The 21,589-nt window shown below is 34.9% G+C and overlaps 4 protein-coding genes across 11 annotated transcripts in view; 2 read left to right on the top strand and 2 right to left on the bottom strand.

Moving 5' to 3' along the window:
• Positions 1-3,168: 3,168 nt before the first annotated feature.
• On the top strand, positions 3,169-5,577 carry LOC128865714 (mediator of RNA polymerase II transcription subunit 16). The gene has a single exon (XM_054105996.1). The coding sequence runs from the start codon at positions 3,231-3,233 to the stop codon at positions 5,550-5,552; it is 2,322 nt and encodes a 773-aa protein (XP_053961971.1). The 5' UTR covers positions 3,169-3,230; the 3' UTR covers positions 5,553-5,577.
• A 1,361-nt stretch (positions 5,578-6,938) lies between these two features.
• Positions 6,939-8,087, bottom strand: LOC128866291 (uncharacterized). Its single transcript, XM_054106895.1, has 3 exons — positions 7,947-8,087; positions 7,524-7,886; positions 6,939-7,469 (listed from the first exon to the last, which is right to left on the bottom strand). Exons 1-3 carry the CDS (start codon positions 8,006-8,008, stop codon positions 7,271-7,273), a joined length of 624 nt encoding a protein of 207 aa, XP_053962870.1. The 5' UTR covers positions 8,009-8,087; the 3' UTR covers positions 6,939-7,270.
• A 1,935-nt stretch (positions 8,088-10,022) lies between these two features.
• On the top strand, positions 10,023-12,373 carry LOC128867726 (uncharacterized). The gene is made up of 3 exons (XM_054109179.1): positions 10,023-11,307; positions 11,424-11,606; positions 11,670-12,373. Exons 1-3 carry the CDS (start codon positions 10,128-10,130, stop codon positions 11,987-11,989), a joined length of 1,683 nt encoding a protein of 560 aa, XP_053965154.1. The 5' UTR covers positions 10,023-10,127; the 3' UTR covers positions 11,990-12,373.
• Positions 12,374-15,603: 3,230 nt separating this feature from the next.
• Positions 15,604-21,589, bottom strand: part of LOC128868315 (matrix metalloproteinase-14) — an 89,561-nt gene continuing 83,575 nt past the window's right edge. For 6 of the 8 annotated variants that reach the window (XM_054110256.1, XM_054110262.1, XM_054110257.1 and 3 more), the window contains exon 7: positions 15,604-17,017. In XM_054110256.1, the coding sequence (XP_053966231.1) occupies positions 16,866-17,017 (152 nt within the window). In that variant the 3' untranslated portion in view covers positions 15,604-16,865. The remainder of the gene's footprint in view (positions 17,018-21,589) is intronic. The other 2 variants (XR_008455093.1, XR_008455094.1) reach the window with 1 other exon arrangement.

Here is a 21,589-nt window from a genome sequence, read left to right as displayed (position 1 = left end):
TCTGTCGACTGCATCATATGACACAAGCCGATTCCATACAAAAATAAAATTTTCATGTACATAGTTTGATGGTTTGAATGTCAAAAGCAGTTGATTAATTTCCATAAAATCTACTCATTTTAATCTAAATGTAAGCAAAACAGATGATATTGACGCTCCAGCCAACAAAATGCAAAAAAAGAAAACACACATAATTTATACAATATTCGATACTTTTTTTGACAACCGATGACGTCAGTGCTCCGAATAAGCAAACAAAAATGAGAGATTTTATTGTGAATATTCAGGGAATGGCTTGTTCAACATTGCTATTTTAAGATGTGTGATTTTTAAATTAAACAAAATAATAATAATAATACCTCCAAATGAAATTTTGTTTTGCCTATGACGCCATGAAAAGAAATTATGTGTATAATTTCTTACATTTGGCAGATTCCATTTCTTTTTACTATATTTTCTTCTCCAGAAACAAATAACTCCTCTCTGTTTTGATTCTTTGTCCGCAGCACTGACACCAATTTAAATAAGGAAGGCGCAATCTTGTTGTTATTGTTTTTATTGTTGTTGCAGCTTACTAACTCTTAAGGCGAATTGAGTTCCATTCTATACTTCTTGACTAACTTTTGTAGTATAGAATAACTCAAGGCGAATTTATTACAGGTGACAGCAAACACATATAAGTAAAACCCTACATGTATTTGTTCTTGCGTTTGGTGCAAGCATCATGTCAAAATCAGCAAGCAAATGTAAACATACGAATGTAAACATACCAATACATACGAACAAAGCATATCATTTTGACGTAAGCCATACCTACGGCGAAAAATTCAGCTGGGTGAATGCTGTCACCTTATTAAATCCACCTTGGAATAACTCAATTTTAGTGAAGATTCAGAAACAAACAAGAAAGGACGAGAAGCCAATAAAAATAAATAAATTCAATACCGCATATTACTTGATAAGTCACTTTCATTTATTGATATTCTCTCAACTGCATTGATTGTCAAATGCTCGAAGATTTCAGGCTTCTTACTTTTTCGTGGCATACTGCTTTATTTTTTCTTGTTAATATCAATTAAAACACCAACCAAACACAATTAAAATCAGCTGATGTACAAAAATTATTCTAATGAGAATATGAAGGCCAAAGGGGCGTTCACACTTAGCGTCAGTTTTACAAACGAAACTTAAGTCGAACTTAAATTCTACTTTTAGCTAAGTACATATGATTTTTTTTAAATTGTGTTTCGATGTAAAAACACATAACAGAGGTATTCGTCTAAAAATTTTAAATTACGAATCGGGTATGTTTGCGAGTGTTGTTTTACAAACGCATTTAATTTTCATTAAAACATTTTTGTATTCAATTAAAAGTGGTAGATTAATTGTTGTTTTCTTTTCCAATTAAAGAGAGATTTATTTAGATATTGATAAAAGCGTTTTTGTTTATGCTTCATTGAAATATTTTGAAATACCGAAATTTATATACTCACGCAAATTGAAATAAAATTTAATTTGGAATCAAATAAAGAGAAGAGTGGCTTGTAATATTAAATTCACGGATATACATTTTAGTCTAAAGATTTAAGAGTATGCATGCTTTTTGTTCGATCTCAATAATATTTATTTCGGATCTAAAATTGTTGAGAAACTAAGTTTACGTAAGTGTCAGTAGGTTTAAGTAATTTTTCATCGTTTATAACCTATATCAGGTTTTTTCATTTTTTGAAAATAATCGTTTTGTAAGAGGTGGGTGTGGTCATTGACATTTTTTGTCCATTTTCATTATATACTTACCTGCGACAAAAGAAAATACGCGTAAAAAGTTCCATATAAATTTTATCTCGACCTATCGGGCGCACTGACGGACAGATATGGCTAAATCGACTACTTTCATAATTCTGAATATCTTAGAATATACATAAATATCTATCACCCTCTCGATTTCTTAACAACGTTACGACAACCGTAAAGTAAACAAAATTATAAAATCTATGTGTAGTAGTAAGTGAATACTTTAAGAACTGAAGGGAAGTTTAGAAGAAATTGTAACATAATATGCCAAATTATAATAAAGTTTCTGAAGGCATTTTGCTGTTGGGACACGGAATACATATTTAGAAATTTTCATAGAAATTAGTTAGTGACTAACTTTGTTGAAAGGTCGTTTATTCCATTCAATAGTTGCATGCAATTAAAATTCGAATCAAAAATCGATACCTGTAAACAATTGTTGTCATAAACCATAAGTTGATGGTAAAATCGCTGCATGTAAGCATCCTATTATTTACTAAACATTGTTTTTAGGGATGCTGCAATACCAAAAAAGTATCGCTATCAGAATCAAAGGATGTATCAGAAGATGAACACTAATGTTTATATTGGTATCGATATTTTACCCTTTTGATGCAAAAATATAAAGGTTGTGTGCAACTTCAAAACATTTATATAAAAATATGGCGACTACACTTCTGTTAAACGTAATAATGACTTATAATACGTTCACATATACCTAAGTAGGCGATCTATTTTTTCGTGCTTAACTCCCAATCCGTAATTAATAAGAGAGATTTCAACAAGGAACGCCATATGGGCAGATTTATTAAAAACAGTCAAAAATTGGACTGACCGAATGGACCATGTAACTCGTAGACATGTAACTGAGTTGGACATAATCCGGATATCATATTCAAAAAATAAGTGCCATGCAATTTTCTACCAAATTATAATACAAAAGAATTAATTTCAACAATATTTTTGTTTGTATTATCATTTTAAGTTCTTAAGTTCCTAAGGAAACATCCGAAAATATTTCTACAATAACCGCCTGATTCCCAGCCATATTCAGATTTATTGCATTTGGCAACCTCGCAATTCTTTTGTTAACAACAATTAAACACTTTTAACATAAAATATCCAATAGAATTTCACTCCCAATAGATCGCACAAGAAAATCGATATGTATACAAACTCGTTGTGGGCGAATTTCGTCACATCCGTCTGCTAATTTTTGTATACAAATGGCGGTCGCCAAAGTGTAATGATCTTTTAAAATTCGTTTATGGGTATAGTATCGCTACATAGGAACTGAGTACCGATATACCAATTATCGATAGCAAAGTATCGATACTAGAATTATGTTAGTAGTGTCGTAGCATCCCTAATTGTTTTATTTAAGTCATATCAGCAGCATACGAGTATAGTTTCTCTCTCCTTGGAACGAAGGAATAATGACTATTATTTATAAAGTTCAAGGAGACTCCACTCCAACAACAAATAAAAGCATCATATGCAGTATTTCGACGAGAAATATTGTTGCATTCAGCGTATCGCAGGAATTGGAAGCCGGGATCCAGATATTTGTTTGTGATCTTATATCTCCTTGGCAATTGTATAGTGTAACGAATTCCAAGAACGTTTTAAGAGTTTTGGAATGGAGTGGAAATGGAGAATTATTATTAGCTGGCTACAATAGTGGACTGGTCGAAGTGTGGACCACAGAAAAAGAATTGAATTCTTGGTTTCTGCTGCACAAAGTAAACTTTCCCGGCGAGGACATTATATCGGCAAAGTTTTTCCACAATGGAAAGAGTATGTATTTCCACTCTCAAAAGAAGGATTTGCCGACATATGTGGACAAATTTGAACGTTTAGAACATCGACCGACAGTAGAACTTTTTGGGAATGCACCAATTGAAGGCGCTGTCATTATTACGGCCTCCGGATTAGTGGGCGCTTTTACCATTCCACATAAAAAATTTAACGAAACCAATTCTCAGGTCCTCGAACTCAAAGCTGTCACTCAAAGTATTGGGCTTTCCCGCTTTTACATTTCGCTTTGCAGCATGTCTCATTGTCCAAGTGGGCATATTAATGTTGCAGTAAATTACAGTTGCAGGTCAAAAATTGTATATTGCTTCAAAATCGGAATAAATGTGGATAACGATAATATATTTATCAAGAGTGAAGCGCTTCCTAGCATTTTTTTTAACGCAATCAATTATAAACAAATATCACACATTGGTTGGATCACTTCTAGTAAAGAAGACGTTCTATATATCGGCTACAACACAATAGAAGGAAGTTTATTGGAGCAGTGGCATTTAAGCAAAAAACACCAAGCGGTCCACAAATTACTACAGAAAAATAAAGGAGATTTTGTTCAGAGCGAAACATGGGAAAATATAGCGAAAGTGCACTTCGTAGCAGGAATAGCAGACGTTTGCAGCTCTAAGCTTTTGACACAAATCTCACAAATATATGTCACACTGAAGGATAATACAGTACAAATTGTTGAACCTGGCTTGAAAAAGGTGGCTTTGGCCATATCAGATCGTTCGATGGCAGATGATCGCTATAACCAATATAAATTTGTGTCAGCTGACGTGACGTATATGAATCAGATACTTGTGCTCTTTGATAACTACGGACAGATGTATGCTATGCAAGTAGCAAGTCCTTTATCCGATAAAAACTACAAGTTGAACACATTGTCGCTGCAAACATCGCTATTGGAATATTGCATAATAACCGGCATCGATGCAAGCGATATTCTTATGTTGAATTTGGGCAACTTAGATATACTTATTGAAAAACTGACGGAAAATTTTACAAAACAGTCCACAATAACACGACATTTCTATTACTCGAATTTTTTGTGCTTAAAGAGCAATATGTGTAGAATACAATCAAGACAGCAAGATTTTGATAATTTAATAATCTTGCACACAATATCAATAACGTTTAAGAGTCTTCTACGTCCTGCGGATCTTAGTTGTCAGGACAAAGGACCTGGAGATAACTTGGCTTTGATACTATCGGATCCATCTACTGATATTGACAAAGTATTATTCAGTTTAGATGGTAAAGACTTCACGGTTGAACCTTTGACATTGCAAAGCTTGCAACAGCTAATACAGTGGGTTTCTGATTTAGCATTAAATATATTAAATAAGCTTCCGAATGAAGTTATTAAAGCGAAGATGAGTAAAAAGCAAGGCTATGACATAAGCAGAGACAGCGTCGCAATTAGCAGTATTCGCGAACTTTTGGTAATGACGCGAATTTGGGGCTTATTAAATGCCCAGTGCCTACCGACGTACACGAAATCGGTAGAAAATATTGATGTGCTAGCAACTTTGTTCCGGCTTTTGACCCGCCTCGTCCAAAACACAGCAGAGCCTGACGATTTTTTGTTAGACGAATGTAGTCTTTTATCGACACAGGTATTAATTCCACACAAGCAGTTTAACAACCCTGCAACACTATTGAACAACCATGTATCACTCTACAAGCCTTATCCTTTCATTTTTGTGGCGGCAATGGAGCCAAGTTGGCTGAAAGACATAAATTACGAGGAAGTGGTTTTTGTTAGCGATACGAAAGACGGTGTTAGTAATCTACATTTGGGAGCAAAAGCTAGTTCACTTCGACATTGTATTAGATGTGGCTTGGTAAATAGTTTACAAAACGTAGCTAAAACTGCGGCTATGAAAGCATGGTGCCAACGGTGGTTATATTGCCATTGCGGTGGTTACTGGAAAAAAGTTTAAATAAACAAAGTAATGATATTAAAAAAAAAAAAATGAAGTTTCTTTTTGTAATGTTAGGCCGTACTCTTATGTTTTTGTATGAATCTAAAGCTTCTTTCCGGCTATACGTTTGGAGGAAATCTCATTTGTAACTGTTATAACTCAAATTTATTATACGTATTATTTTTGTTGCGACTTGGATTTATTTAATCTCGACCTACTACAAATAACAGTTTTCTAAGCATAACTAGTCTTCACATTTTTTTCAATCGTTATGATATTTTCTAGCTTTATTTCAACGCTGAAAATGGTTTCAGACTAATCTTCAATTTCTGGGCAATAGAATAAGCGGTCACATGCCAGCCCAGCTCGGCTATATGATTTTATTAACATTTTCGGTGATGGCAAAACTCCATTACCTGGAAAAGTAAATCGTGATATTTAGCATAAAAAAATCCGAAAATACCGCACAATTGAATGAAAATGTGCAAAACCTAAAGCGGGAGAGCGAACTTCAAATGAAATTAAACGTCTAACGCTGACGTTAATGCAGACCTAAAATAAGGGAGTGTCAAAGCGCCCTTGTCATTACTTACCTAACCTTCTATAATTGAATCATGTAAGTCCGCAACATTACTAAGAGCGCAACAAATTCTGAATAACGATATCAACCTCAAATACCAAGATTGACTGGCAAATCTTAGGTTTTTACCGCCACACAGAGAAACGATTTTGCTGAGACCTAAAATTTTTGAGAGGATAGATGGACATCTGTCATGCTTAGCCAAGAGGAAAATTCAATGTCGATGGATTGTCAGGCATATTAACGCAATATTCCAGTTCCACGTCGACAGTGTGGATAATTTGGAAGGTTCAGAGAACGCATTGACGATTTAAGTTTTATAGGGAAAAGGTTATTAAATTTCCTTTAGAAATTTTCAGCAATATGACGTCCCCCAAGTACAAAGCTAGTCACACAAAATCTTGTCTCTCTTCGAAAAACATTCCTTTATTAACCTTCCCGGCACCTCGACCAAATTACCGGTTACATAAGGCTATCCCGGAAGAGGGGGCGACACCTTTATTACGCTCCCTCGACGGTCGGTTCTACGTTACCGGAAGGACCTGGATTTATATCCGGCCAAGGACTGTCACTCCAGCAGCATTTCCCGCACATGTATCGGGAATGTTTATGCTGCTACTATAACAATAACATTGACTTTCTGATCCGTTAAAGTGGAATGAAGACTGAAATACAAGGCCTTACTTTTGCTTACTGGCAATATAAAAAAAATAAAATTTGATGAAAATATACTTGAAAATACACAATTTTATATCCATTTTCGTTTTTCTTTTCCTGGTAAATAACCTCAAAATCCATATATATGTTAAATGAACAGTGTTGAGTTTAATTGCTTAACAAACTTTTTATATTTATATATTGCGTTGATTAGTTTCCAAAGTATCACAAAACATTTTTTATAACAGCTTCGGAATACAGAAATTAATAGTTCGACGGCATCGATTTGCAAAACGATTGTGGGAATACGGCTATGCTACTGTATTCCTTTTTTCTTATCACACTATTTATTTATTTATTTATCAATTGAATTTAAACATACTGAACTACTTTATTCTTATGTTCTTATGTTTATTCTAATTAAATATTTCAGTGTTATTTTGGTATTATTCTCGCAAGATATTCAAATAAAAGAACGAAATTTGTTTTAAAGATGACACTAATTATAGCCGAGCATTTCGTTATAGTCGGCTGGTGTTCTAAAATACCGGCTCAATAATAATGATTTTCGTTTGCCCAAGTAGTAAGTACTATCACCCCATGGATTAAATTTACTATTCACTTCTGCTACATCCCCTTTACAAAACGTGTGTTTAGATGGCCGGAAAGGTATCTGGGAGTCATATACAGCAATATATCTAAAATAATAAATGATAAATTAGTATTCTTCGCCTTCATCTTATGCAACTTACTTTTCATTTGCACGATAAATGCGCAAGGGATATTTGGCAACAAACAGTCTTATTATGAGTGTTATCATAACAAAACCTACTGAAAAATACCAAATATCGCTTGTTTGGGACACTAAACCCAAAGATTCGTAACTTGGTGTCACAAGTTTGTATTGGTTAGTTGCGGTATATGCTGCAGCAGCTGAAATGACTATTGTTGTAATTGTAGATATGTTTTTAGCAATCGCAATGTATGATTCCATTGGTGCACGGTAGACAAGTCTGTATTCGGCCGGTATTCCATCCATTTTCATTAATGTATCGCATTTTGACAAACCTAACTTGCTCTGTTGGAAGTGTTTTTTCGAGGAATGCCGCATAAAACTATTAGGTAGATAAAAATTAATACAATCATATTATATATAATAAAAAATAGATACTTGCCAACTACGATTTCTTAAAATAGCAACATATTTTGTGTATCTGAATTGAGATAGAATAAACATTTTGAAAGTTAACAAATAAAATTAAATATTTTTGCACAAACACGGAAACTGAAAATCAGCTGTTTACAATATCATCTATTCCAAGTAGGGTTATAATCTTAAAATACGTTCACATATAAGTATATTATCTACTTTTTCGTGCTTAACTCGCAATCCGTAATTAAAAAGCGAAATTACCCATATAAAATTTCTCTCTGAGTTTATAAAATAATCCACTCTTTTAAATACATCGCTCTATAATTATTTTTACGAATATAAAGAGAAACATCAAAATAAGAACTAAATAAAATGGACGCCGACAAAGAAAACAGGTGTGCAAACCTAATTCTAATAAAAGTTTTGTTAACTATTTTTATTTTATTATTAAAAATAAATAAATAATTGGCGCGTACACTTCTGTTAGGTGTTGGCCGAGCTCCTCCTCCTATTTGTGGTGTGCGTCTTGATGTTGTTCCACAAATGGAGGGACCTACAGTTTCAAGCCGACTCCTAACGGCAGATATTTTTATGAGGAGCTTTTTCATGGCAGAAATACACTCGGAGGTTTGCCATTGCCTGCCGAAGAGCGACCGCTAATGGAAAAATGTTTTTATTAAATTTGCTTCCACCGAGATTCGAACCAATGACCTCTCTGTGAATTCCGAATGGTAATCACGCACCAAGCCATTCGGCTACGGCGGCCGCCGTATTATTATTATTACATTATTATTATTATTAATAAAAGTATGGAGAGTAGAGAGAGAGAGTATGGGTAATCTCGCTTTTTAATTACAGATTGGGAGTTAAGCACGTAAAAGTAGATCATCTCCTTCTATGTGAACGTATTATTACTTATTATAAAATGTAATATCGAATTTCGCATCCGTATTGCTGTCATAATTTTTGAAACCTCAGTGAACATCTTTTACGGATTTCCTCCAACTGTTTATTACCAGCCAATTGCGCAATTAAATTAGCTATTTCATCTCGCTCTCTTTTCTTCTTCTTCTCTTCCTTAAAATATATACATTATATTTTTAGAAAAATATATATATACAATATATATATATATATATATATAAATATGTACTATAGAGAAATAGAGCGATTTTTTTGTAACAATCAATCTTTTCGCACAACTAATTGGACGAACTTTGTGTACACGGAACGAAAATCAGTTAAACAACGCTCAATCTCACTTTTTGTAGCGAGTAGAAATTTTGCACTTTTGCGTGGTCAGAGTATAACAGTTAAAGGAAGAGCACGCAACCGTATAAATGTGCTGAGAAAAGAGCACGAAAATTTTAAAGCTCTGGAGCAGGGTGGAGAAATGCGTCATAGTTTTGCTAAAAGAAAACACTACTAATATAATGATGCTAGGATTCTAAAAATCTTTACTATGTACATCAGTTTTTCTTTTCAGTTCGAACATTTCATTTTCTTAAACGATATAATTTCGATAGCAAAAACCTTGTTTCTAAATTACTTGCTTTAAAGTTTTAAAATTATAAATAATTTTTGCTGTGAAATTAGCTCCTACGTTCACGCAATCTTTAACTGTCCTTTCTTTGATCACATTAGAACAAGTTACAACTTGGTTGATTCATACACGGACTTTGTTTCTTTATATATAAAAATAATAAAGTCTTTAAGCCTTTTATTTCATTTCTTAGTGCTGGCAACTTTTCCTTTTAAATAATGTCATTCTGACAACTTTGATGCACAAAGCACTTAGTGTTTACATTGTTTTTCAATACCCAACGTTGTACAACCTGGCTTTTTTGTAAGTAAAATCTCACCCAACACTTCTTAAATTTCAACAAAAAAATAAAATTATAAATATCCATTTGTTTTGTGGACAAAAAATGAGAGCATATGGCAAAATCTGATATGTTTCCTGCTTGCAAGTTTTAGATTTGAGATTTGAATAAATTTCTTGATGAGTTGTACGAACTTGTACAAGTATTTGCTGTGCGAACACCTTTAATGCTGATTTCAAAAGTCTGGCTACTCACACGACGGCTTGTTTTGACTTTCGTATATTAAAAACATTGTTGTATTAGCTTACTAGTGGAAGTAGAATATACAATTTTATATATATTTTGAAGCAAATATTATTGTCTTAAAATTTTATGTGAATATGAAGCGTAATAGACAGAGAAACAGTGTATACGGTCCGTTGAAAAGAAGTGCGCCATCGACATATTCAGCTTATAATGTACCACCATACCGTCAACAAAATCAATGCTTCTCGCCAGTGTCGCAGAATGCTTCGCACAACCAAATGCATTTTGGACACCAAACACCTAACTGTTATATGAACAATAATGGGAACGGGTGGCCGATGCAGCCACCAGTACAATATCCAATGCCACCATTTGTTCACCAGTCACACTATCAATATCCTCAAGTCGGTAGCGGTCCTCCTTGCTCATCCCAAGCCAGCCTAATGCCGTACAGTAATATTTCTCCATTTTCGGTGCCGCCCCCTCCGTATCCGCCTAATGGACAAAACAGTTTTCAAACAGGCAATAATACTCCGACAAAGCCTCGTCCACAAAATGATGCGCCTAAAAGAAAGTGGAGTCGGGAGGACGCCTTACGGGCTCTCGATATTGAGGAAGAGTTATGTAAAAGAAACACTGCTGCCCCGTATTTGGTGATACGCTTTCCAGATCCACCCTTGGATACCGCAATGGTGAAAGGATTTTCCCGAGAAATTGAAGCGGTTCATTTTCAAAAAAATTCTGCACCGCGATTTTGTTTTGTTCGGCTAAAGGATGATGCCGATGCTGAAAAAGTCATAAACGAAGTATCAAAAATACCCTTTGGAATGGGCCATTTATCGGCTGAGCTGCGTTTTGATCCGACTAAACCACCGCCAAGTACAAAGCCAGAACAAGTTGACCCATACACCTTGTACGTTGGAAATTTGTCTTTATCAGTGTCCGTCGAAACAATAAAAAGACATTTTCCTGGAGCACTAAGATATGATCTAGCTTTTAAATCAAAAGTGAAGCCGATTCGGTACGCTTTTATTCGTTTTGAAAGTACAAGCAAAGCAATAGAGGCATTCAAACATGGAATGAATTTGCAAGTTGATGGACGTTCGCTGGTTCTACGTTTTCGTAGAGCAAAGTTAAATTACCCGGCTGAAAATAAATCATCAGCCAGTACGAATTCAAGTAATATAGGCAACGCCTCCGTTACTGATTTAACCGCCGAAAATGATTGCAACGCTATCGAGAAAATTGGTAGAATAGCAGAACGACCCAAAACACCGAATGGCGAGGCCGTAGTGAAGAATGAGATCCGAGAAGGTAAAATTCCATAAATTTTGGCTAATTTTTATACATTCACATTAAATGTTTATATTTTCTTATTATAATATTCACAATTAATAAAATGATTTGTTCATTTTTGCCTAATTAACTAGATGAAATTTGCGAAACATTAGACCATATTAAAGAGGAACATTACGACTCAGAGTATAGTTATGAGGATGAGTGCTCGAATTCCTACTGTGGATTTTCCCATAATGATGATGGCCAAATTGATATTAAATCAGAAGCTGATGAATATGGACCGTGCGACTCAAATTCTACCGACGAAGAATATTGTATACTATTAATTTATACAAAATTTACCCATTAATATTTTTCATTTATTGTGAATTTTTCAGATGATGGGGATCATGCAGAAAGAAGTATGAAATATTCTTCCCGCAGCGCAATGCCGACAAGTTCTTTCTCCAGCAACACGAGACCTGAATCCTGTGACAAAAGGAGAAGCTATTTAGAAGCACAGGCCTCCAATATGGGTCCTTTAAATGAGAATGCAAAGTTTTTGGAAACTTCTAATACAATATCGTCGAGAGCTTCAATCTCTGAAAAGAAATATATTGAAAATTTGTACGATCAGTTAAATTCTTCGAGAGTACTCAAAAAGGAAGTACGTAGCGATTTTGATGAAATTGAAGAAATGTTGAAGGAAGTAGATTAGTAGTAGTATACGTTTGATTAAGAGATTTCGAATAAATGATTATACATATTTATAAATATTTATGCTACTAAATATTGTTTTCTAAATTAAAACACAAAAAAAAAAAAACGTTGCGGCCACAGCTGCATCATGTACAACATGAGCCATTGAAAATTGAACTTACAAAACAGGTGCAGAAAACACCACGTCCCTCCGAACATATTTCATAAATATCCGGAATGCATTAAATAATTTTAAAATTAGTTAAACCTATTTCAAGTTTATAGTTATAAATGATTCAACATACACAATTTTAAGGAGTTTGAAAATTCGGATTTTATCACATTTTGATATGGAATAGCGCACTTTTACTGATCTGCAATAAAAAACATCCAAATTGCACAAGTTTGTTCATTTAATTACTTACCTGACTGGTATTTTGGTAAACACCCATTATTTTTCTAAACTGCTTCACACCTGCATATTATTAACTTTTGGCATCTCTTCAAATGAACAGAGTTCCACGCTTCCCGCGCTCATTGCCTTAGTTCATTGGTACATTAAATTTTTTTTGCCCGATCGTTCCACAGATTTTCAATGGGGTTAAGTTCGAGGCTTTGTGCTGGCCAATCCAGAGCTGCAGTTTTTTCTTTGGAAAGCCAATTTTTCACCACTTTGCTATATGCTTGGGATCGTTATTATGCAGGAATAACCTGTTTTGTGGCATGGACTGGCGGCTTGTTTTGACTTTTGTATATTAAAAACATTTTTGTATTGACTTACAAGAAGGAATGCAAATCCATCGTTTTTTTGAGAACATCAAGGCAAGCAAACTTATCTTATTATATTGCCTTGTATGCTCACTATTGGTCCAACTCCGTTCAAAGAAAATAATCCCCAAACTTTCAAGTTACCCCCAAAGTGCCTTAAGGACATTGCTGGATACCGGGAATTGAACTCTTGGTTTTTTCATGACGAACAAAAGTCTTCCCAACAGGACTAGTCATATTAATTTTAGCTTCGTCCTTAAAAAAAATTCTTTTCCAGAATTTTCCGCCATTGTTTTTATGGGTATTTGCGAAAGACAGACTTCCTTGGTATTTTTTTTTGCAGAAGAGGTTTTTTCTGCCCATAAAATTTATTTTCATTGCTGTCGTGATATAATAATCTTCGCAGCAAAGCGACTGCATCGCTTAGGTTTTTTAGGCATTGCTTTGCTTTCGCTGTGGCAGCTTCGGTTTTCGTAGCCGAAGTACAGCTTCAGCTGTAAATGAAGTGGAAACCGAAAGTGAACATGAATTCGAAGTCATAAACTATCCCCACATCATGGTTTTGAATTAAAAGGGATTCAAACTTATAAAAATTAGAATTTTTTGACAATCCAACCAGTTTAGAGTAAATTAAAAGTTCAAATTGATAGACCGGTGCTAGTGTGTTTTCAATTCATATCCGTCTGCGCGGCCTACACTGCGTATACGCAACCTAAAATTTGCTGCAGTGGTTAGCAAACGACTTATAGCAAATCAGAAAGAGTTCTTCTAGAGTATCAATGCGGATTCGGCCTGGAACGCCAATAGTAGATCAATTTTTTTCTCTCAAGCAGTCCATGAAGAAATGTTTTAAGCACAACATTGATCTGCACTGCATACGTTAATGTAAAGGAAGGTTTCGATACTATGAGTATGGCTATCTCCACAATTTTCATGAATGTAAAATTCTGGATAAATTAACCAGAATAGTAATGATATTTTGGCGAGATACTGTATCAAAAGTAATGATAAAATTTAATAAGTCTTAATCCTTCAGAATTAAAACAGTAGTAAGACGGGGGTATACGCTAACATCCACAATTCTTCATCTTCAACCTAATGCTATGCTGTGCCATCGATGAAGTAAGTGACGTAAAAAGAACTGGAGATGCATTAAAAATAACTACCCAACTGAGCAGAGACAACTCACAATCCTTACCATCGATGAGAGAACTTAAGCAGCAACCGGTCATACGCGTCACCAACGAAATTTCAAATCGAAGCGACTGCAAAACAATGGAAATTGGCTCTGTATAAAACCTTCACTACATCAGTCTTACGCTACGGCGCTGCATCGTGGACGTCACTTCAAACAGATAAAGCAAAACTGCAATCCTTTGGATGAAAAATATTCAGAAAAAAATGTGGAGCAATCAAAGATCACGACGAGTGGCATATAACATAAGGTGGATCTACGACCTAGCTTATAAATGGCGAAAATTTCATACGCTTCGCAGCAGTTAAGATGGCTGGGTTATACACAAAAATGGACGGTACGAGGGCGTTAAAGAAAATTGTAGAAGCCAGAGCGTTCAACCCTATAGCAAAAGGAAAACCGACAAACTAGAGATAGACTTCAACAAACTTGGGATAAAGAGTTGGGAAAAAGTCGCAAACGACCGAGATGTTTGGATGTCTAAGGTGCAGCAGGCCAACAAAGCTCACAAAGAGCTGTAGTGCTGATAAAAAGATGATGATGAAGATGAAATCCATTATTTTGCGTAAATGGTTTAAAACTGTTTTATGGTCGACATTTAGCTCCAGGGCGATACTACGACTACTAACATGCCGATCAACTTTGAATATTTCTGCGATTTTATCGACATTTTCTTTAACATCAAAAATGCCTGAACGGAATCGAAATTGCTGAAAAATTAGCTATGACAGTATCGGTACAATAAACCTCATGCTAATCGGTGCCAGTTGGGCACATCAAGTGAAGTCAAGCCCTTTTTCACCTGAGCTTTCCAACGCAGAGGAGGCCTTCCTCTATATATTTTCAGAACCGAGGCATATGAGGTGACCCAGCCAACGTAGCCGCTGGATCTTTATTCCCTGCCATATGTCTATGTCGTCGTAAAGCTCATACAGCTCATCGTTCCATTGCCTGCGATACTCGCTGTTGCTTATGTGCAAAGGTCCAAAAATCTTCTGCATAATCTTTCTCTGAAACACTCTAAAGGACGCCTCATCGGACGTTGTCATAGTTCAAGCTTTTGCTCCATAGGATGGAGGATGGTTCTGTGTATAGCAGTTCACGCAAGTGGGGACAGTCCCTGATTGCCATTCACTTGGGAGTAGCCAGGACGATTATTCTGCATGCGGCCCAAGTAGCTCTAAGCATCCCAGCTTCGCCCAAGTTGCTCTGGGTAGCTCCCGAAGAGCAAGCTTATGGGAGAAAGCGAAGCACCCCAGAATTTCTGGTTGTGCGCTGGGTTTGAGACGCGCCACGCAAAAATCCTTCCCCAATGAAAACGACAACAAAGTCTCGGCACCATAAATAGCATTCACAAGTTCAGCGGCCTGGTTTGCATTTCCGCCTTTATCAAAGAAAAAAATGTAAAATGTACGGAATTTTCCCTTCGTTGACTTCTGCCCATCGCCTACACCCTGCAACTCACAACTGAATGTAACAAACAAAAAACAGCAAACTAATTTTTTTAGTGTGAAACGTCTCTTTAACAATGCGCACCTTAAATTGTTTGATTGATACTTTACGAGATATCAATCACTGGAGCCATGTACCGAGAAAACAAACTTTTTCCCCAAAAAACAATGAATATATTTTTTAATTGGAACCCCAGTGCAAAAATGAAACAGCATTGCTTTGATGTATGTGAAGACGGATGCATTTAAGCTTATTTACATATATACATACGATCATATGTACAATTCTCAAATGACTACAATATGCGGAGTTAAATATTAATTCCGTAATTCGAATACGTCTATACACGATGTAGTATACATATGTATGCATATTTATATAATACAATATATAACTATTGCTAAAATATATGAATACAGGTAAATTTTATTACAAATCAGATCTTAAAAATATTTCTTACGTATAAAAAAAATAATTTACAATTTATTTTACAATGGCTTTAAGGCAGAAACCCGTATATCTTCTAATGCTTCTAAAAAAAAATAACACTTTATTTGCTATACACGGCTGCATTTCTACACTCTCATGTAAGCATAGACGTGAACAAGCCAATTGAAGGGGGTGCCAATTTCATTTAATTGTTAAAATCAATTTTTTTATTGTAGAATGTACCTTCTGGCGGAATGTTGAAATTTCATTTCATTCATTTATAAATTGCACTTTTTATGATCTCTATTTGTAATTACTGAAGGCCTTAGTATAATTTGACAAATTTGTATTTAGAAACGCATTCACAAACATTTAAATTTAGCATCAAAACTGTGCTGCGCTCTTATTTTATAATTCATTTAATTGCTTCAATAAAAATATCATTGTAAAAAATCTAGTTTCTTCTCAGCCATAAAATCAACTGCCGTGCGGGTCTAGTTTGCATGCAAAGCACTGTATTTCTATGCCAAAATACAATGGGGGAGAAAATGTAATTCGTGCCTCAAAGCATTACAACACTTATTCGACGCTCATTTACCATAATTGATTGCGCTGGCAATTACATAATGCATAGTTTACAATTGAAAAACTAAGCTGTCACAATTCGTTCGCACTTGCCTAACTTAAACTAAGAAATGGACTTAAGTATAATCTATGTATATGTATGTGTGAATACAGTTTTCTATGTATTCCATTAAAGCTAATTTACATGTACAAGTGTTCGGAGCGCTTAAGGAGTAATAGGCAAAATTCATTCAAGTTGCATTGGTATAGGTGCTCGTACACCCCTACCCTTTACTTCTTTCGTACATTATCATTGTTGATTTGGTATGCAGTCTAATGCCATTTGTTGTTAGTGCACATCTAATCACATTTGAATGTTTGCATCATTGAACTCAGCTTAAATACCTATTTACATACATACATATACATATGTGTGCGTGTGTACTCGTATGCATGGAAATTTATCGCTATTGTTTTCATAGATGTTTTAGCTGCTTTTAAACTTGTACATGAGCACCATTAATGCCGTCGTCAGTAGCAAACTCCAGCTATGCGTTCCGTGGAATTTGTTGCCAGAATTGCTTTGTCTCGAGGCATCGGCTTCTGGAGACTCGTCATGTGCTTGATGGTCATCATTTCCTATTCATGAAACGTAGTTAAGAAAAAAACGTTAGTCTCAATTCACTATTAGATATTAGAAATACATTTATTAGAGTGCTAGAACTTATTGCATATAAACTACTGCGGAGATATCTTCACACATAGAATCTTACGATTATAAAAATTATATATTCGTGTACATAGTTATGCACATATACATATGCATCTTTCTTCAGAATATTCGTGACCAATTGAAAAATGTGAAAAATACGTGCAAGTGGATATGTAAGTGTAAAAATTATTACAAATTTCCATTAAAAAGCTTAAAAAGCGTAAGATAGTATAAACAAATTGGTATTATTTATTTAATGAATATAGAAATTTCTGATTTGCGTGGGTAATATCTTTTCCTAAATGGCACGTGTAAGCTTATATTCGAAAAATTTGGTTGCTCATTTACTTCAATAAAGTCATAATTTGTTAAACAATTTTTTTTAGATAAGTGCAGTCAACGTCAAAAGAAAATACACACTAAATATGACAAGTTTTGACTATTAATTTATTCACTTCTTAATTTCAATTATTCTTTTACAAAAACACAGTTCATACTACAACAAATAACAAACAATAAAGCAAAGTTTCATACCTTGTACAAATTTGTAAGAAGTCGGAAAATTTACAACATTTTTTACTCAGAATTTCTGAAAAAATTTCAAGTATGCTAAAGGGGTGTTATTTTGATATTCAAAGAAAAATGCTATTTTTTAATATAAATGATACGAGACGAAGGTATGCCGTTAATAGTGGAAAATAACATCAGGCAAATGACCACCACGACCAAGCTTACAGGACAATATCCTTTTCATGAAGTTTTCCATAACGGAATTGCAAAGTGGCTGCCCTATGTCCTCGATAGCCTCACGAATTCCATCTTTGAGGTCTTGAATCGACCCTGGGCTATTGGCGTAGACCTTCTCTTTCACGTGGCCCCAAAGAAAAAAGTCACAAGGTGTTAAATCACAAGATCTCGGTGGCCGGGTCACCTCTTCGAGAGATAACATGGTCCGGAAACTTTTCCCGTAAAATATCAATGGTTTTGTTGCTTGTGTGGCACGTAGCGCCGTCTTGTTGAAAATAAACGTGGTCCACATCAATACCATCCAATTCCGGCCATAAAAAATCGTTAATCATCTCTCCTGTTTAACATCTAAATCCTTTATTTTATATTCTTCTTCTTAGTTTTACAGTGCGCGTTGGACCATAGCTTCATTAACAATTTTTCTCCACTTTATTCTCTCCATGAAAACATCTCTCCAGTTGTGTACGTCCCTTTCCAAGGCGGATTTATGTATTACAAGTGATGGCATGTGCCCAGCTGATTTTTTCGCCGTAGATATGAATAACGTCAAAAGTATTTGTTTTATTTACATCTGTGTGTTTACTTTGCCATTTGTGTACATTGAGAATGTATAGTTGTTGGTGATTCAAATAATATCCAAAGTGAAATAATACAAAAAAACATGAAAGTGTATTGGGCTTCAAAAAAGTTAAGCGTTTTGGCGTTCCTTGATCGGAGCCGATATGGCAAGTGTAGAGGAGAGCATGATGATTTTGACGTGATGGAATTCAAAGAAGCAAAAACAAAATACACGTATGTTTTTACTTATATGTGGATGGCGTCACCTGTAACAAATTTGACTTGTTCATTTCCTTAAGATCTGATTCGTCGTCATCTATCTATCTCTTTTGTGGGCGCCCTCTTTTTCTTCCTTCAATCGGTGTTAAAATAAAAGCTTTCCTCGCATTTCGCTCTTTCGGCGTGCGCAGTACGTGCCTAATCCATCTAATCCGTTGGGTATTACAGCTTGTCTTTGAAGAATTTCCTCCATTTCATTGTTGTAGCGAATGCGGAAGGTGCCATCTATTGTTTTAACCGGACCATATATCATACTTTACGACACGCCTTTTGAAGCACATCAACTATTCATCAGTTTGTTTGTTTTCAACGCCCATATTTCGCGTCATATGTAAGGACGGGTCGTATCAGTGTTTTGTACATTCTTATTTTCTATACTCTGGATAAACTTTTAAGCTATTTTATAGATCATTAAGTTTTTATAAAGTGCAAGTTTCAAGCAGGTCAAAAATTACACTGATTTTTGAGAATTTTTGCGGTCCTTTGCATTTTCTTCATTTAATGCTAAGTCCACATTTTTTTATATAGAAGAAAACACTCAGCACCGCCAGCAGAAAAAAATGTCAAAAATCAACTCGACCTGAAACTTGCACTTCATTATAAGATATAAATTTAATGATCTATAAAACTGCATACCCCAAATTTTTCTAAAAATTCTAAGAAAAAAGTTCAAAATTTTGTTGAAAATTCGACGCATTTTTTTTTTTAATTTCATACAAAGTTCGAAACTTTGCTTTATTTGGATCTTGTTGCAGTATGAACTAGGTATATTTTTATAAAGAAATAACTGAAATTTCAAAATAATTAATTAATAGTAAAAACTCATCAATATGCGGTGTACACTTTCTTTTGACGCTGACTGTATGTAGAAATTATCACTTGCTCTTCTTTTACGAGTATGCTGTGTAAAAATTCATGGCGATATCTATTAACAGCATTTCATTAGAAGTCTTTGGGCTAAGAACGAAACCAATACTATCCAACAGCCATCGAATTCACGTGATGTGGTTCCCTGCGATTTTTTTCTGTTTGATGGAGTCAAAAACCATTAATGGAAAAATCGAAAGTGGTTCTGATGGATATACCGAAAATAGAGTTCCACGAATGTTTCGAGAGCTGGATTAAGCGCTGGCATGAGTGCGTTGCAGTTAATGGGGAGTATTTTGAAGGCGATAATATCACTTTAGAGGAATAAACTTGCATTTTGAAGTTCCTGAATACATTTCGGGAATTTTTTGTTCAATGTGGTATATGCACAATTAAGCACTTCAGCAATTAGCACAAAAGTGTCCGAGAAAAGTTAGTTTAATAACTGAATATCGTTTTGGAGGCCGCGCTATGAACGCCCAGTCGCTTTCAGCTAACAAGTGCAACACGTTACACATTAGGGATATGCATTTAACTTTTTTCCATTTCACATCCGACAAAAATATTGGGGATTGTTTATCAGACAATTATCTAAAAAATAATTTTTGTATTTTGGTATCTTTTTTAGGGTGTCAAGGGTGCTTCATTGTCTGTTAGATATGAAAAGAAGTTAACTACTAAGTTTTCTTTGCGTTCTTGAGGAGTTTTGCAAAAAATTTAAAACGCGATTACTTGTTTACATAGCTATTTTTAGACATTTACAGATCCGATAAATAATATTTATATATACAATATAATTTTGAACAAAAAAAACTAAATAACTTCGCAACTGACTGGAATGTTTTAGAGAAATACAGATAATTACGAACGTAAATGCTATAGCAAATTTCATCTCTGAATAAGGAATGACAAAAAGTAAAAATAAACCAAAAACATTTCCCAGACTGACATCAAGTCGAATCTATACAAGTAGAGAATAATGGGGTAAGATAGGTCATTTTTTTTTGGAGAGCTCTTGCAACGGTGTTTTTGCATTGATTTTGAAAAATAGGCAAGATTTTGAAAGGTTATTTATCTGCTAACATTTTGGTTATACTGACTTATGTTTGGCTAAATATTTTAGAAGCTGCATTCAATAAGACAAAGGGTCTTTTTTCGATATTTTCAAAATCGGGGGGCACGATAGGTCACTATATGTGAGGGGAAAAGAACAATGTACATGGCTTGGAAATTAACGTTTTAACCTTTATTTATAGAGTATGAACACTGCACATGTTATAAAAGTTAGGAATTTTTCTTTAATTCATCACGCAAGCACGTAATGTTTCGAACGGAATTTTAAATTGTTTAGAGGCTGATCGAACACTAGCGCGATCTCGGACTGCCGCGACTGCGTTTTTTACGTCCTCTTCACTTCGTTTCGGCGTTTTTCGCACATAATTACGCACCATTTTGCTGCAAAAACAATTAAAATTTATTTTATTCCATTAAAAGTAGTGACCTATAATGCCCCCAGACGGCTGACCTATAGTGCCCCCAAGCACATGTTTTATGTTAGTGTCGATATTTTTCTAAAAAACAAAAATATCAAAAAACTGACACATTATTCGTGTTCAGCATTATTTTCTACGTAAAATAAAACTCACCTGAAAAATATTTACATACATTAAATGCACTGCACCGTAGAATAAAAAAAATGCTATGTCGGAGAAAAGCTCACAAAAAACTAAACGACGCCAGAACTAGGATAACTAATCAATGGTGACGGCCGAAATGACAGTCGCGAACGTTGTTCCCCACCACGTATTCAATTCACATAAGACGAGTGATCTCTGCAAAAACGGTGCGACGAAAACCCCACCTACCTATTGTGCCCCAATACCTATCTTACCCCATTCTACTCTACAAGTGATACAAGTAGACTACCTGATTTATTTTACTTCTTTCGCCTTGAACATTAGGACATCAGCACAAAATGAAATGACTAAAAGCCGTTCCATTTTACTACTACTCTAGTTTCTTTTCTTATGAAATTGTAATGCCCGGTG

The sequence above is a fragment of the Anastrepha ludens genome, chromosome 6, assembly GCF_028408465.1.
Source record: "Anastrepha ludens isolate Willacy chromosome 6, idAnaLude1.1, whole genome shotgun sequence".
NCBI classification, from domain to species: domain Eukaryota; kingdom Metazoa; phylum Arthropoda; class Insecta; order Diptera; family Tephritidae; genus Anastrepha; species Anastrepha ludens.
This window is presented reverse-complemented; position numbering and strand designations above follow the sequence as displayed.

Coding starts and splice junctions, on each gene's coding strand:
- LOC128867726 (XM_054109179.1), top strand. CDS start 10,128: ATGAAGCGTAATAGACAGAGAAACAGTGTATACGGTCCGTTGAAAAGA. Junction 11,308..11,423: donor GAAGAATGAGATCCGAGAAG/GTAAAATTCCAT, acceptor CTAATTAACTAG/ATGAAATTTGCGAAACATTA. Junction 11,607..11,669: donor TTCTACCGACGAAGAATATT/GTATACTATTAA, acceptor TGAATTTTTCAG/ATGATGGGGATCATGCAGAA.
- LOC128865714 (XM_054105996.1), top strand. CDS start 3,231: ATGACTATTATTTATAAAGTTCAAGGAGACTCCACTCCAACAACAAAT.
- LOC128866291 (XM_054106895.1), bottom strand. CDS start 8,008: ATGTTTATTCTATCTCAATTCAGATACACAAAATATGTTGCTATTTTA. Junction 7,887..7,946: donor ATTTTAAGAAATCGTAGTTG/GCAAGTATCTAT, acceptor TCTACCTAATAG/TTTTATGCGGCATTCCTCGA. Junction 7,470..7,523: donor ATTTATCGTGCAAATGAAAA/GTAAGTTGCATA, acceptor TTATTATTTTAG/ATATATTGCTGTATATGACT.